The sequence below is a fragment of the Cyphellophora europaea genome, assembly GCF_000365145.1.
Source record: "Cyphellophora europaea CBS 101466 unplaced genomic scaffold supercont1.5, whole genome shotgun sequence".
In the NCBI taxonomy this organism is placed as follows: domain Eukaryota; kingdom Fungi; phylum Ascomycota; class Eurotiomycetes; order Chaetothyriales; family Cyphellophoraceae; genus Cyphellophora; species Cyphellophora europaea.
In genome coordinates, this window is record NW_008481811.1 from 2,307,937 (window position 1) to 2,323,354 (window position 15,418).

At 55.4% G+C, this 15,418-nt stretch overlaps 7 protein-coding genes across 7 annotated transcripts; 5 read left to right on the forward strand and 2 right to left on the reverse strand.

The window, feature by feature from the left end:
• Positions 1-41: 41 nt before the first annotated feature.
• Positions 42-1,811, forward strand: HMPREF1541_06173 (uncharacterized protein; the record flags this gene model as incomplete). The annotated part of the gene is made up of 1 exon (XM_008720509.1): positions 42-1,811. The coding sequence occupies one exon, from the start codon at positions 42-44 to the stop codon at positions 1,809-1,811; it is 1,770 nt and encodes a 589-aa protein (XP_008718731.1).
• A 1,457-nt stretch (positions 1,812-3,268) lies between these two features.
• HMPREF1541_06174 (uncharacterized protein) lies at positions 3,269-3,961 on the forward strand (the record flags this gene model as incomplete). Its single annotated transcript, XM_008720510.1, has 1 exon — positions 3,269-3,961. One exon carries the CDS (start codon positions 3,269-3,271, stop codon positions 3,959-3,961), a length of 693 nt encoding a protein of 230 aa, XP_008718732.1.
• Positions 3,962-4,284: 323 nt separating this feature from the next.
• Positions 4,285-4,656, reverse strand: HMPREF1541_06175 (uncharacterized protein; the record flags this gene model as incomplete). The annotated part of the gene is made up of 1 exon (XM_008720511.1): positions 4,285-4,656. One exon carries the CDS (start codon positions 4,654-4,656, stop codon positions 4,285-4,287), a length of 372 nt encoding a protein of 123 aa, XP_008718733.1.
• Positions 4,657-5,469: 813 nt separating this feature from the next.
• Positions 5,470-7,998, reverse strand: HMPREF1541_06176 (uncharacterized protein; the record flags this gene model as incomplete). Its single annotated transcript, XM_008720512.1, has 1 exon — positions 5,470-7,998. One exon carries the CDS (start codon positions 7,996-7,998, stop codon positions 5,470-5,472), a length of 2,529 nt encoding a protein of 842 aa, XP_008718734.1.
• A 728-nt stretch (positions 7,999-8,726) lies between these two features.
• HMPREF1541_06177 (uncharacterized protein) lies at positions 8,727-9,674 on the forward strand (the record flags this gene model as incomplete). The annotated part of the gene is made up of 1 exon (XM_008720513.1): positions 8,727-9,674. The coding sequence occupies one exon, from the start codon at positions 8,727-8,729 to the stop codon at positions 9,672-9,674; it is 948 nt and encodes a 315-aa protein (XP_008718735.1).
• A 589-nt stretch (positions 9,675-10,263) lies between these two features.
• Positions 10,264-12,858, forward strand: HMPREF1541_06178 (uncharacterized protein; the record flags this gene model as incomplete). The annotated part of the gene is made up of 1 exon (XM_008720514.1): positions 10,264-12,858. One exon carries the CDS (start codon positions 10,264-10,266, stop codon positions 12,856-12,858), a length of 2,595 nt encoding a protein of 864 aa, XP_008718736.1.
• A 402-nt stretch (positions 12,859-13,260) lies between these two features.
• Positions 13,261-15,288, forward strand: HMPREF1541_06179 (uncharacterized protein; the record flags this gene model as incomplete). The annotated part of the gene is made up of 4 exons (XM_008720515.1): positions 13,261-13,329; positions 13,381-13,487; positions 13,534-15,044; positions 15,089-15,288. The coding sequence occupies 4 exons, from the start codon at positions 13,261-13,263 to the stop codon at positions 15,286-15,288; spliced, it is 1,887 nt and encodes a 628-aa protein (XP_008718737.1).
• Positions 15,289-15,418: the final 130 nt, after the last annotated feature.

Genomic DNA, 15,418 nt, shown 5'->3' on the forward strand with positions numbered 1-15,418 from the left:
GAGATACTGCCCGCAGTGGACGTGCACCGATCATCATCGCGATGATAGCGACTACCGAGCCGGAGGGCTCTTTCCTCCCTTACCGAAGGCCGAGCCGTCGTCGAGTCAATGCTCTGGTCTTCCTTACCGAGAAGATTGGGCCAGAAGTATTACCATATCTGATGCACAACCCTGATGTAAATCTACGGGTGGTTGCAGACTGTTCCAAGCAAGAGTTCGAAGGCTACATGGATGGTGACATCTCGCTACAAAATGTACAATGGTACCAAAACTCGCCGCAGGATCCTTATCGGAACCAGAACCAGATGCAAGGTCACCGCCTCGCCAGATGGGCTGATCTGCTGTTCATCGTTATGGACGCGGGCATGACTTCTCTCATGCTGACTGGTTATACCACCGATGTCATATTGCACGTTCTGAGATGCTGGGATACATCCAAACGCATCCTGATGCTGCCAGAGTTGAGCGTGGACGAATGGAAGCACCCACTTCGGAGTAAGCAGATGTCCAAGTTGCAGAGGAAGTGGGATTGGGTACACGTACTGTCGCCTGCTTTGTGGGATTTTGCGAACGAGCCAACAGGTGTCAGCCAGCCTGGTCCTCACCCTATAGGCATCGATGCTTTGCCCGAAATCGACTGGCAATGGGACGGCCCCGAGGGAATTATCGAAGCTATCCATAGCGAAACCCAGAGCATTCTGCGAAAGCATGCCTCCAAGCCCTTTCCACTACCTAGGCTGAGCTCTGGAAACGACGACGAATCGGATAGGCCTCGATTGCCGCCTGAAGTTTGGACCAATGTGGTTGATCATCTGGGAGACTGGGAGCTGGCAACTGCTCTGGGCATCTACCACCACATTCCAATTCCACCTGATTGGAAGAGGTTGGTTCCTCAACCGGGGGCCAAGACGCAAACTCTCGAGTACACAATCTTGACACGACCGCTCTCAAGGATACGAGCTTACTTCACAACTTCAGCCTCCTACAAGCCTCCCACAACGTTGTCGCCTATTGCTACCAGATTGATCTTCAGATTCAGCATGACCAAACTGCTGACGTATTTGGCACTCCAGCAGAAGGACATATTCTGGACCAGCTTTGGCTTGTCACTCCTCCCACACAAGGCAAGTCTGTTTTACAACTCACCTGCCATTCTGCAGTGGTGGAAAGACTGTCCTGCCGTGATCAAGAAGGAGTATGGTCCAGAAGCAATGGATGGTGCTTCCAGAGCTGGCTTCGTGGAAGTATTGGAATGGTGGCTCAATTCTGGGCTACCAATGTCTTACACGGAAAAAGCACTCGAACATGCTTCTGCCAAAGGCCACATCGAAGTACTTGACTGGTGGAAAACCAACAGCGAGAAACTGAACGGTACGTCTCGGGAGTTGCCTCTCAAAGTAGGCAAGTCAATCATACTTGCTGCCCAGTCTGGCCGAGTGGAGTCAATCGAATGGTGGGAGAATTCAGGTATTCCCTATTCGCATGAGGACGGTGTCACAAGACTCGCTTCACAGCATGGCCATGTGGCTGTACTGGAAAAGTGGTTCTCCTTCAAAGGCTCCAAGATGATCTTTGATAACCAGGTTCTCGTCGGGGCAACCAAAAACGGTCATGCTGGAGTCTTGCAATGGTGGAAAGATGTCAGCAAGAAGAGTGGCTTGACCGTGGAGTATAAGACCTGCGACATTGAAGAAGCAATGGAGGATGCTGTAGGTGGTGGCGGTGAAGGTGAGGTTCGGGACTGGTGGTCTCGGAATGGTCTCAACCTTGGAGTCGGAACCGGCGAATGGATGAAGGTCAAGACGCTGTGATGACATGCTTCTGCTTCAGGGTAAGCAAGCAACTTATCTGGTATATAGGTCGGTATTTGAGCGATTTAGCGTTAACGACCTCGAATACTCTGATTTCCCCGAACCACGCTTTGCGACCGTTTTTGATGTTTTGCTAGTGCGATTGCTACGTCTCAGCCAGCTACAACAGGCTGCTTGCTGCTCAAACTTGATTGCGGCAAGGTGCATGGAATCCCGTCTTGGCAGAAGAGGCATCTATTCGTGGTACACCTTTAGTCAAGCACGCTACCCAATGCTCTTCGGATTGCGCCTCTGTAAGGCCTGAACATCATCATCTTACGATTGCTAATCAGCCTGGCTCGAATGGTTTGACTCAACCTGATCTGGTTGAGACTACTCTTTAGAAGCAAGTCGGTGTGTCTTCCCGAGATGACGGCCGCCACATGAGGCACGAGCTTGTACTTCTTCAACAAAGAACAAGTTTTATCGTCGCGAGTCCTCAACTCACCCAGACCGCCATGAGTTCCTTAAGTTGGCTACGTATCTCCCCCAAAAGAGCTCCCTCTCTGTGCTTGCAATGCTGACGCAACGAGCAGGATGGATTCGAGATATCAAGGACTGGAACGACACGCGGACGGCCGCCCAGGGTGAGAGCCAATCACTTTCCAGGACGTGGACTGTTGTGCACTTTCGGTCGCACACTCGCCACTTAGCCAGTGGGAAGAGTTTCGGCGTCGTACAAACCTCGCAGGTGACCGATAAAACGATAGATGAACGACTTACAGCTACCCTGATGCGTGCGTCAGCACCACAGGTTGGCTTGGGAGTACAAGTGCATAGCAAACAATAAGTTCGTTCTCAGATCTCGATGCCCTTTACCTCGGATCCATCCACCTTTCCATTTCTTTGCGGGTGGTTAAGCTTCAGGTAGGATGCCGGGGCTCTACTATTCTATACCATTGGTGCCAGGTGAAGATGCTGACCTAGAATGGGACTTGTCGAATGGCGATGGCAACGCCGGTCCAGTAAGCATCGAGTCGACCATTGCACCGCACTGCTGACATGATGCAGTGGACTATCTATCTCTCGAACGAGACAAGCTCCGCAGGCCATGGCGATTCCATTGGGATATACTCAGGTGAGCGCCCAACGTTTCCATCGAGTCATCTTCCACCGCCTAAGGCATCATCGTCATTCACTGCCACACATATCAATGGACCTGCCTGAAATGGCCGGAAGCCTTGCCTGGATGCTCTGCGCAATACTCGAAGGTGCTGACGGATTCTACGCCAGGCTCGGACGACTCCAAGGCTTACACTTGGACTGTTGATTCAGAACTTAGCTCGGAAGACACGGACTATCGATTCCTCATCTGTGGTTCAAGCTTCTGTTGGATTGATGAGCTTGTCACGATAGCGGATGCTTCATCCTCGACGTCTAGCTCTGTGACAAATGTGTCTAAGACATCTTCGTTATACATGTCCGAGGCCACTTCGACGATATCTGAAAGTCTGTGGAGTGCCTCGGAACCGCCTTCCGAAACTATCAGCTCGACGACGGCGCCGGACGAGCCCAGTCGCACCACAAGTACGAGCCCCTCTATCGAGAGCGCCTCTAGTTCCTTCCTGCCAATCGACGGTGACGAGCTCTTGGCCAGTATACTACCGTCGCCCTCGACAAGCTCCAGAATTAAGAAGTCATCTCTTGCCGGCGTCGTCGTCGGCGCTATTGCGATTGTCGATCTCGCCACCCTCGCCCTCATCTGGCGGTATAAGAAGCGGCACGCCCAACGCATATCTGCTGTCAGTACAACGGCTGGTCCGCATCCCGATGCTATCGATGAGAGCCTTCCCAACGAGACGACAGACGCTACAGCTCAGCTCGAATCGCCAGCATCGTCGGAATCTCGGTGGCTCACATGGAAGCACCGCTTACCTTTTGGACGAGGAGACACGAAGCAGTATTCCTCGCCAAACATGGTCTCCAGTTATCTATCACCATCTGGGGGGCCAGCTTGGGAGAAGGATGGCCAGGAGCTCCACGAACTGCCTGCGAATGAGTGCCGGACATACGCCGAGATAAGTAGGAGGAGGGGTGAGTACAGCACTATGTCAGGTGAATATAGCGACGGAAAGATGGGCATGGCCACGGTGGGCAGGTGCGCGATGTAGAGGAGTTGGGTATCGCGAGGAGGGTCTGGGTTGGCTCCAGGGGGCTTTCGGGTTAGGAAATTGCCGCCGTACCGCCGTACGTGTGAAAGGATAGAAGATTGGGTATGTGTATAGAGAATTCACTCCATCGTGGTCGCATAGATGCACATGTAACCTCCTTTCATGCTTTCCAATGTCGTAATCATTCACGCACTCTCCCATGCGTCCTGTATCTGTAAGGCTCGTCTCAACCTGAATCGACATGTCTGTATGCCTCCATGCACAACCCCGGATAATGCCTCTATCCGCAATGCACAGCGACAGAATAATATGCCTGAATGACTTCACGTGCGCTCCTGATACGCCGGCACCTCTTCTGGATGTCTAGTATCACGATGTCGATCCTGCGGCTCATACACCGGTGGCGGCACCTGCGGAGCACCCATAGTATCAACACCCTCTACCACGCCCGCATCTCTCTCCGGATCTCTCTGCCGCGGTCGCTGCATCTCAATGGGCGCCGCATAGCCCGCTTGCATCCCCGCCACACCGGCACCGGTCGTGCCAGTCTTAGTGAGCCACTTGTCGACCGTGGAGATCTCTCCCTGCGGAACGTGTTTCTTGTGCCACCAGCAGTAGGCCGAGCCGCCCCAGCCAACGACGGCGAAGACGACGGCGATGGTCACGCCGGCGATGACATCGGGAGTCCAGCCCATGGTGTCGGAGGTATGGTTTTGTCCTGTATCACTCGAGCGGGTCGGATCTGTGGATCGGCGGGGGGGTAGCGGGTCTGATTCACTGCCTGATGTACCGCAGGGACGCTGCGCTGGCTACTGATTCACAGGTGAGGAATGTCAGTAGCAAGAAGAACGACATTCTGCGGCCCACGGCTCTCTCCGGATATAATATATTCTCCCTCGCTGCCAGCCGCCGGACGCCAATGGCACCGGACCCTCGCAGCAGAGAAACCTCACCCTCACGCTTCGGGCAGGTAGCATCGTGCCATGCGGCTGCGGGGCGGAGGTGGGCTCTTCAGCCACCCAGAGGCAACGACACCACTCGTAGGGTGCCTGATCTAGGTAAAGCCCGCCCCCTTAGGCAGCTTAGCCAACACCAAGAGTCGCCCGCGTCCAGTAAGCTCCAGGCACCGGACTTGGCGTTGCTTTCAGCCATGCTTGTCCGGGCTTATCTGGACCGGGGGAGACCGATAACTGGTTCTGGACGTGTCCCCCGGTTCGGTTATGGACGAGACAAGGGGGCCTGGCAGAGGAAGTCAAGATCGGCCCGCTGGTGGGTTACATTTGCGGGAGTGTAGCGATCTGAGATAGATCATTTGTGTCTTCGGCGATTGCATTGGCATGGACTGCCTAGGGGATTCTCGTCGGCGGCCACGATAGTATCTGGCGACGAATAATGGGCCTTGGAAGCACAGGTAAGTGTCTGTGAAGACTACTGTGTATATGCCAAAGGATGCTGGTCAAGATCGGTTCTGGAACACGACTCCTTGTCTACCAATAACTTCATGCCTTCTACCACTCCAGCTTCCCCTTCGGCCCATCCCCCGTCGCCTCCTTCAACATCGCCGCCTCATCCAACGTCTGCTCCTCCCCACCACCATCAGCCTTCATCAACCCCTCCCAGACCCCCTTCCCATACCTCTGAAAGCTCTTCGTGACCCCTTCATTCAATGTCAATTGATACTCCATCTCACTCAACACAAACCCCCATTCCCGCCACTCCCCTTCCTCGATCTCAACCCTCACCATCCTCCTCGGCACATCTACCTCTATCGCCCTCCCATCCTGCGCCGCCGCAAAGAACCCCTCATCCTCCATCGTGAACCCCAACAGCCCCAAACTCGGCAAATTCCGCCCCAAAATAAACGCAAAACTGCGACTGATGACACAGACGACACCACACCCCTTCAGCGCACTGACGGCGTTCTCCCGCGAAGAGCCCACCCCAAACGCCCACCCCGCCACCACCACGGCCGTCGAGCCCGCGTACGACCGCACCGTGCCGCGAAACTCCGGGTGCGTGTGCTCGAGGCAGTGCGCTCCGAACTCGGCGTCCGTCTCGCAGTTGACCAGCGTGTGGCCCGGCGCCAGCGCGTCCGTGTCGATCATGTCGCCCAGCGTGATGATCGTCGACCGCATCGTGCCCATCGGCTCCGGCACCGTGCTGGGCTTGCTGAGTTGCGTTCCCGTGCTCGCGGCGCGGGCGGTGGGCGCATGTAAGTCGGGCTCCATGTAGGTGAGTTGCTGCTGCTGCTGCGGGCTCGGCGATGGAGATGGCGGCGGGCTCGCGGCCTGGCGGTATATGTTGTCGAACCAGTCGAAGTCCAGCTCGGCCAGGAAGGGCGCTGGGTCTGCGATAGTGAGCGAGAAGGACGAGGCCGCGCAGACAACGGCGCTGGATAGGTTGCCGAACGCGCCGGGGCCCATGCGGTTTTTGAAATTGCGGTTCTGAGAGCTCAGCCAGGTTTCGCCTTCGGATGCTTTTTCGGCAGAGAGGCCGACGCAGTACGAGCAGCCCGGTGGGCCGCGCGTGAAGCCTGCTTGCTCGTAGACCTGCAGCAGGTTGAGTTGTGAGAGCTTGTCGACGATGGGTAGGGAGCCTGGAACGTAGTGGCGCTTGCCTTTAGCCAGGGGCAGGCCTTTCTTCAATCCGACTTTGAGCACTAGTGCAGCGAGCACGATTTCTTCTTCGGTCGTGGTGCAGGCGCCGATGAAGACGCCGTCGATCTTCATACCGGCCTTCTCGCTGACGGGCACGACGTGATCCGGCTCGGGGTAGACGGCAATGGTGTGTTCGACCTTGCCCAAGTCGATCGTGTACTCGCCAGAATACTCGGCGCCCTCATCCGGCTTCATATACACGCTGTTCTTCCTGTTGGCCTTCCGCCGCCGCTTCGCCACATATCGCTTCGTAACCTCATCTGGCACGAACAGGCCGGTCACAGCCCCAAACTCCGTGCACATGTTGCAGATGGCGAACCTTGCATCCACGCTCAGATACCGGCACCCTTCACCCACAAACTCCACAATCCTCTCGCTTGCCACCGTGTTCCTCTTCAACTGCCTCAAGATATGCAATATGACATCCTTGCCACTGACGCCCCTCCCTGGCCTTCCCACGAACTCAATTCTCACCACCTCCGGGATCTTGAACCACGTCTGCCCCAACGCCAACGCCATCATGACATCCGCCGCCCCCAGCCCGATGCTCAAACACCCCATCGCGCCCCCACTGCACGTGTGGCTATCGCTCCCCACGCACAGCATGCCCGGCTCGGCGCGCTCGCGCACGAACTCCGTGTGCATGATCGTGTAGTTCATGCCCTGGTAGTCGGTCATGCGGAACTGCCGCTTGGCCTTTTCGGCTGTCGACACCATGGCTTCGACGCGTGCATTGCCCCGTGCTAAGGGATGCACCACGTGGTCCCCTGCTAGCCAGAAGCGGTCGTTGCGCCAGATCCCTGGGCTGCCGAGCTCGGTGTGCGTGCGTGCCATGGCGGACCAGCTGAGTTCTGACGCCAGGACCCAGTCGAGGCCCGCGCGTACGACGGCGCCGGTGTGTAGGCCCGAGAGGGGGAGGGGGGAGAGGGAGTGTAAAGCGAAGATCTTTTGCGTGAGGTTCATGGGCTGTGTGGTGGGGAGTGGGTGGGTAATGGTGGCGTTGAATGAGAGCTGTGCGTTGTTCAGGGCCGTAAGGTGTGCGGATAGCAGGAAGAGGACGTCCTCGTAGTGCGTGCTGTCCGGGGTTGTGCTTTGCGTGATGCCTAGGCCGCCATGGGAGGGTGAGTCGATGGTTTTCTCTAATGCAAGTGCCAGAGCGTCTGCCTCCGAGGGGTTCATGGGACGGAGCGTGTCGATGATAGTGGTGAGGGTGAAAGGGATGAATGGTTTGGTGGTTGAGTTCACCGATTGAGCGACTTGCTTCAGCACGTCGTCGTTTAGGCCTCGTGTCACCTGCAGCAGAGCCGTAATGGCGTGCGTGAACTCTTCGGGCGACGAAGCGCCCACCGCCTCGGCTGGTAGCTCTACTATACCAGGCATGACTGTAGAATGTAATCCTGTGTTGTGGGAGCGAGGGAGAGATACGGTAATGCTCCTTTTGAAGTCCTCAAAGCATTCCGTGACGCAAATGACCAGCCGCCGTGCCCGGTTGCGAGTCCGCTCCTATAGTCGGATGATACCAGATGCTGTAAGTGCTCATGGCGCGTGGATACATGAGGGTCTCGGTCCTGTCCCAGGACGAAGAGGAAGTAATTCGTCCGCCACCGGCCAGATAGGAACTCGAAGCCTAATCTAATTCTCATCGGCCTCGGTGAATGGCCCATTGCATGCTTGGGACCCTCTTGTGAGGTATTGCGTACTCGCACCATCTGCAATACTGCTTCCTTTCTGGGTGAGGGGTAATGCGAGAAAGGACAGTCGTGATTGGGTCCTACTCCGATTTCATCCCAAGTCCGAGAAGCGAGGGTCTGGTGGACGCTCGACGTGCATCGGTGATTGCCTGAACGGGTGACACGGCCTTGGAATCATCTGAGCGTAATCATGATAACCTGTTGGAGATATGTGCGGTAGCGGTGCCGGTGTCGCTCTGTCTATGTAAGATGTTCTTCAGTGTAGTCTGAGCCCTTGTCATCTTGCGGGTATATTGCTAAGGATTTACCTGCTCCTAGGGCTATACATTGACAGCCGCAACACAACAGGTATAGAGACTCTCCTCCGCTCCACGTGACGGACCAAAATCTTCGGACTACTAGTACATCTTCACAACAATGGACAATACCAACGGCATCAGCGGCCACAGGCCCCAATCCGGCGCCTCGCGTCTCCGCACCCTTCTCGCCGATGACACCCAGATCCTCGTCTGCCCGGGCGTCTACGACGGCCTGACCGCGCGCCTCGCGATCGCACAAGGCTTCAAATGCATCTATATGACCGGCGCCGGCACGGCGGCATCGCGCCTCGGCATGCCAGATCTGGGCCTCGCGACCATGAGCGACATGCTTGGCAACGCGTCTATGATCGCGGCGCTGGACCGCACGGTGCCGGTGATCGCGGACGCGGATACGGGCTATGGTGGGCCCAACATGGTCGCGAGGACGGTCAAAGCGTATATCACGGCGGGGGTTGCGGGCGTGCATCTGGAGGATCAGGTCTTGGCGAAGCGGTGTGGGCATTTGATGGGGAAGGAGCTAGTGGAGAGGGATGAATATTCTGCGAGGATCAAGGCGGCGGTCATGGCGAGGGATGAGGAGCGGGCCGTGACGGGAGGTGATGTGGTGATCATTGCGAGGACGGATGCGCTGCAGAAGTTTGGATTTGAAGAGGCCATGGAGCGTTTGAGGAAGAGCGTGGAGCTTGGTGCAGATGTGGCGTTTCTTGAGGGCGTGACGAGTATCGAGCAGATGAAGCAAGCGTGTGAGATGCTGAAAGGCACGCCGGTGCTGCTCAATATGGTTCCTGGTGGCGTTACTCCCCAGGTGTCCACAGAAGAGGCGAGGAAGATTGGCTACAGGCTTATGATCTATCCTGGTATGGCGATGAGTGCCGTCATACAGAGTGTGGGGGATGCCTACAAAGAGCTGTATGAAACTGGAGACAAGAAGGTGGACGAGGCTGATGTTAAAGGGGGTGTCAAGAGGCTGTTTGACCTTGTAGGGTTGCAGAGGTGTATTGACTTCGATGCGAAAGCTGGAGGGTCAGCGTACGGAAGTGTTTGAACGTTGCATATAGAATGCAGGCCTGGTTATTTCCCAATTGCAGATTTACTCTCAGCGTATGATCGATTGGAGTCCGACCCTGTAACCAATCCCTCTCCTCCCTGGATTTTGGTAAGCCCCAGGCTTTGACCCGCATCGCAAGGGCGAAGCGAGGGCCAGCAGAAGAGTCCGGAGTACCACTGCTGGAAGTGTCAATGGTCACCCACGTGTCACGATGCTGCCATCAGTTCCTGCACCCTGCATGTCATCGGAGTTTGGGCTGCTATCGGAGTTCCGCAGCCCAATCCACCGGCTTCGGTTACAACGGAACCTTTCTCCACGCAAATACCCCCCAGACGCTCGCTTACCTGAGTGGGGCTGTTGTTCGACAACATCTCGAATCAATGGTCTTGATATCATCCAAACCACAGCACAGTTCTCACTGCGAATGGAGATCGTCGAGACCGGCAAGCCCTAGCGATGATACTTGAGGCAACATCTGGCATTCCTCCAACCGTACTGGATATATAGGCAGAGTGCCAGATGCTTTTCTCCAGAAGGCTGCAAGACCGCCTTGCGACTGAAACACTCCCACTTGCATCCACATACCATGGCTACGATACCAGTGAAGTACTACCGGGGCGGGACGAGCAAAGCTCTGTTCCTGCACGAGAAGGATATCCCTTCCCCCGGACCAGCACGAGATCGTACCTTACAACGCATCATGGGCTCGCCAGACCCGATGCAGATAGATGGAATGGGCGGCACGCACATCGTCACCTCTAAAATCGCCATCATCCGACCTTCGACGCGGCCAGATGTCGATGTCGACTACACATTTGCTCAGATCTCTGTCAAAGACGACCAGATCGGCTACGGTGGCAACTGCGGCAACATCAGCTCTGCCGTCGGCCCTTTTGCCATTACCGAGAAACTCGTCAAGGAGTTTAGGCCTGGTGTTAGTCCTGAGAAAGGCCTGACAGCGCAACTTGTTCGCTTTTACGTGACTGGGACACAGAAGGTGATGGAGGAGCATGTGCCCATCGATGCAGCTGGTAACGTGGTTACAGCGGGAGACTTTAGTATTGAAGGGTGCCCTGGGACAGGAGCACCGATCTTGATTGACTGTAAAGATACGATTGGTGGCGCATGCAATAGAGGCGCGCTACCTACGGGCAATGTCATCGACACCACGACCGTTGCTGGAAAGGGCATCGAGTGTACAATCTGCGATGCGGCCAATATCGTGGTCTTCGCTCGAGCTTCGGACATGGGTATCAACGGCGACGAAGAGCCCGGTGTACTAGACAAGGACACCGGTCTCCTGGACCGCATTAGAGAACTCAGAGGAAGAGCGGCACAGAATGTTGGCCTCTGCTCGAGCTGGGAGACCATCGATCAAGTATCCTTTCTTCCTATGGTCGCATTGGTCTCCAGAGCCACCAGCTCACAATGTCATGTTCAGTCAAGGCTTTTCCTGGACAACAAATGCCATACTGCAATGGCGGGAACGGGCTCAGTCTGCCACGCAGCATGTAGCCGCATCAAGGGCACTATCGTCAATCAGCTGCTGAAGCCTGGCGCCGAAGCCGAGAATGTGCTGAACATCCAGCACCCATGTGGTTTCATGCCAGCAGCTGTAAAGGTTCAACCACAGGCGGACAGCGTGGTGCCAGGTTTCGAGACTCTGTCCTTCATCAGAACTGCCCGACGAATCTTTAAGGGCGAGCTTGATGTGCCAGAAGATATCAAGGGGGTCTACACAGAGGGAATGACGGCGGACAAGCCACAGACGAATGGAATTCATACCAACGGCGGCAGCAGTACTGCCAACACGGCTGGTGAAGGTGCAACGGCAGCTATTGCGACCTTTGCATCATCCTTCACTGCAGACTTACTTACGCCAAATGTGGTTCAGAAGCTCAAGGAACTTCTCCTGGACTACATCGGTGTTGGATGCGCAGCAACAGTATCGGCAGACTCAACGCCTGCCTTCCTCAGCCAGCTCAAGAAGACGGCTACCGGTCAGACCGGGCTCAGCACCATCTACGGCCTGGGATCATCGTTTGCACCTTCAACTGCTGCACTGTACAACGCTGCCTTCGCCCACTCACTAGACTTTGACGACACCTACATGCCAGGTGCTCTTCACCCAGGCGTAACAGTCATCTCCGCTGTTCTGTCTCAGACGCACATTCAAGAGCTGAAGACCGAGGACTTCCTCACTGCGTTGGCCGTTGGCTACGAGACTGTTTGTCGGCTGTCGAAGGCGATCGGGATGGGAGGCTACGCACGGGGCTTTCACAACACCTCAACGACAGGCATCTTTGGTGCTGCTGCGGCGATTGGGAGACTCCGAGGGCTAAATCAATCGACCATTGAGAATGCTTTCGGGCTTGCTCTGTCCAGGGCATCTGGATCCATGCAGTACCTTGAGAATGGAAGCTGGAACAAGCGCCTTCACCCTGGGTTCGCTGCATCAGATGCACTGCTCTGTATTGATCTTGCAGAGGCCGGCGTCGTTGGAGCGGCGAAGCCAATAGAGGGCAAGTACGGCCTACTGAAGTCGTATGCAAAGGGCGCAAAGCCGGCACTGCTAGACCTACAAAGCCTTGGAAAGAAATGGGAGTTCCTGGAGACGGCCATAAAGCCTTTCCCAGCCTGTCGAATGACACATGGCCAGATCGAGATGGCCGCTACGCTTCGACAGAGAGCCCGCGGACGTAAGGTGAAGACCCTGGCGGTCGGGCTGACAAAGCAATGCGTGCCTATCGTGGGAGTTCGCCAGGAGAACAAGATCCACCCTCAGACGGTAGTCGACGCGCAGTTCAGCTCGTACTACCAGACTGCCCTGGCGTATCTCCATGGCGACACGCTCGGTTGGAGTGCCTACGACCACATCGAGGACTCTACCGTCCGCGAATTGTCGGACAAGATTACTGTCGAGGCTGATGATGCCCTGAGCGGCTTGGGGAGCTGGGTTAGAGTCGAATACGAGGATGGTTCTGTGGATCAAGATACGTGTCTCTATCCCAAAGGCGAGAAACAGGCGCCGATCATGTGGGGAGACATCAAGAAGAAGTACATGAGTTTGTCGGAACCTGTCTATGGCGAAGCGAAGGCGACGAAGATCATGAACCTGGTGGATGAGATTGACTCGCTTGATGTGGCGCATTTGATGCACTTACTGAGCAGTAGGAAGTAAGTCGATATTACGTAGTTAAGCTCTTGTGCCCTGGCCTCTCAATTTGATACCCCCAGTCCGCCTCCTTTGTGCCCAACCTCAAGTCGCAGCGAAAGGTCCTGCACGCCGACCTACTGCTGGAGCTGCCATCGGAGTTAAGCATGGGCGATGATGATGGAAACCTTCTGCGCCCCAGGTCGGAACTCTTCATCTCGAAGAGGGAGGACTACGGAAGTAGGTAAAAGTATAGGGCCCGGTCGTTCCCCGCATTCACAGGCAATGCCCGTGATGCCCCGGAAGCTTGGCCCTTATGACCTCTCCGCGATGTCGCTCGCAGCTTAAAACGTTTCGTCTCCTCGCCATCTCCGTGTTCGGCTTTCATCGAAGCGGTGATCGGACTTGGTCAGCACTGTTGCCGCCAGCATGGACGTTGATCCACCTCATCTGAGAAGCTCTAGGGTCAAGGCGTGCACCGAGTGTCGGCAGCAGAAGGTCAGTCCATGATTGAACCTCATTCACTGACCATGTAACTCACTGTGATAGCTGCGATGTGATGCAGGACAGAGCTCGTCGACAGGCTGTTCCCGATGCCGTCGCAGAGGGCTGAAATGCGTCATCACGTCCAACTTCGTGCGCTCCAAACGGAAGACGTATGTCATGTCGCTGATTGCGTCGGCAAGGCTGATACCTACCTAGCAAATCCGAGTTGCAGGCAGAGCTGGCATCGCTGAAGGACCAGCTGCAAAGCCCGACTCATCCTAGTCCTGGTCAACCGCCTAGCCATGTCCGTGTCTCATCCAACTCCGACCAAGCCATCGCTTCTCCTATGGAGCAAAGGGTTCATTCAGCTAGCACCGAAGCCTTCCAGCAACAGCCCACACGAGAGATCTCTAGCGTACCCACCCAAGACAGCACGAGCTGGTCGACCTTACCGCGGGTCTTTGGCGACGTCGAAGTCAGTGCTTTGGCTATCAATGACTGCTTCAGGATCTTCTTCACTCGCTACTGGCCTCAATGTCCAGCCATTGAAGGTGAGATCAGTCCCAATGACTGCTACAGTCAGTCGCAGTATCTCTTCTGGACTATCACGACAATCGGTTCTAGGAGGTACATCCGGGACCCGACCTTACTATCGCAGTTGGCTCCTCAACTCATCAATTCCACCAAGCATGCAGCATTCTCCCGCGAGAAGTCTTTGCATACTATCCAAGCTTTCGTGCTACACTGCGCATGGCCATTGCCTTACAATTCGCTGAGTAAGGATATTACCCATATCCTTTCCGGCATGTTAGTACAGCATGCGCTGAGTGTCGGCCTCCATATCTTTGGCGTCGGCCAAGACTTCTCCCGCATCAAGCTACAGAACGACCGTGCCATGATGTATCTTCGCGCTCGTCTGTGGGTGCTGTGCATCGTAGTCTGTCAGAGGATCAGTTGTACCGACGGCGTGCCTCCAATGTACATTCCAGACAATTACGACCATGAATCTCATCAAGCCCAGTCAATATACGCCCTACCGCCAGCCTTGCGATTCCAGAAAACTCTCAGTCGGATACTCACTGAGTCAATTCTAGAGCTCGAGAGATACGCCTTATCCAAAGCCATGCCACACCGTGCGGCTGTACTCAACCCGATCATAGATGCCGCGTCTCTGTCGTTAGCAGAGTTGGAACCGGAATGTCCTGGTGAGATCGAACGATACTACCTCATCTGTGCAGAATTACAGATCGTGGCGTTTCATTTGTTGGGCCCTAAGGGCTCTTTCCAAGAGTCAAAAATCATCAAGATGCATGAGTTGGCCTGCAGTGCAATTGACATCCTTGACAATCTGGACAGTGTACAGTCCTGGGCAGTTGACGCGCCCTCAAATGCACTCAAATATCTCACGCTAGCAGGCTTCACCCTTCTGAAACTCTCACGATGCCATATGCGAGACCGACTTGACTTGGCCCAAGGAAAGATGGCGTACTTCACCGCCATGGCTATCTTCAAGAAGGCAGCCGTCGAAACAGATGACAGTATCGGCCGATTACCAAAGATCATGACACAACTTTGGACAAGCAAAAACATTTTCAAGAAGGCTGACGGTTCGACTGATGCATTGTCCCTCCGGTGTGGAAGCCGGCTAGCAATGAGCATAGTTTACGATTGCTACTGGTGGTGGCGATCCGAGTTTGCCGGCATGCCGAATCCCTACGAGGAAAGAGGTAGGACTCGCTGTCGTTGGGTTGTTTAGTACTAACGTGTTCAGATCATAACACATTGGAAGAGCAGCTGACGCCAGAAACCTTTCAGAATATGGTCTGGCTACAAGAGTCGTTTCCAGAGTTTGCGTGGCCGACCATGCAGGATCTCGCGTCTCTCGAGTGGACACCTCAATCAGCCGCAGCTCCGAGTACGTTTCCCGCTCCTGGGAGTGCCATGCCGGACCTCAGCACCATTTGGGCCTGATCGGCGAAAGCGCTCAATATCGGACTTCCCCCAGACTGCCAAGGTTTGCCGGTTATGGCTGATATAACATGGGCCGCAAAAATGCAATCGTCCTGCAGCATCGACTTTCAAGACCGCCAGATCCTCAGAC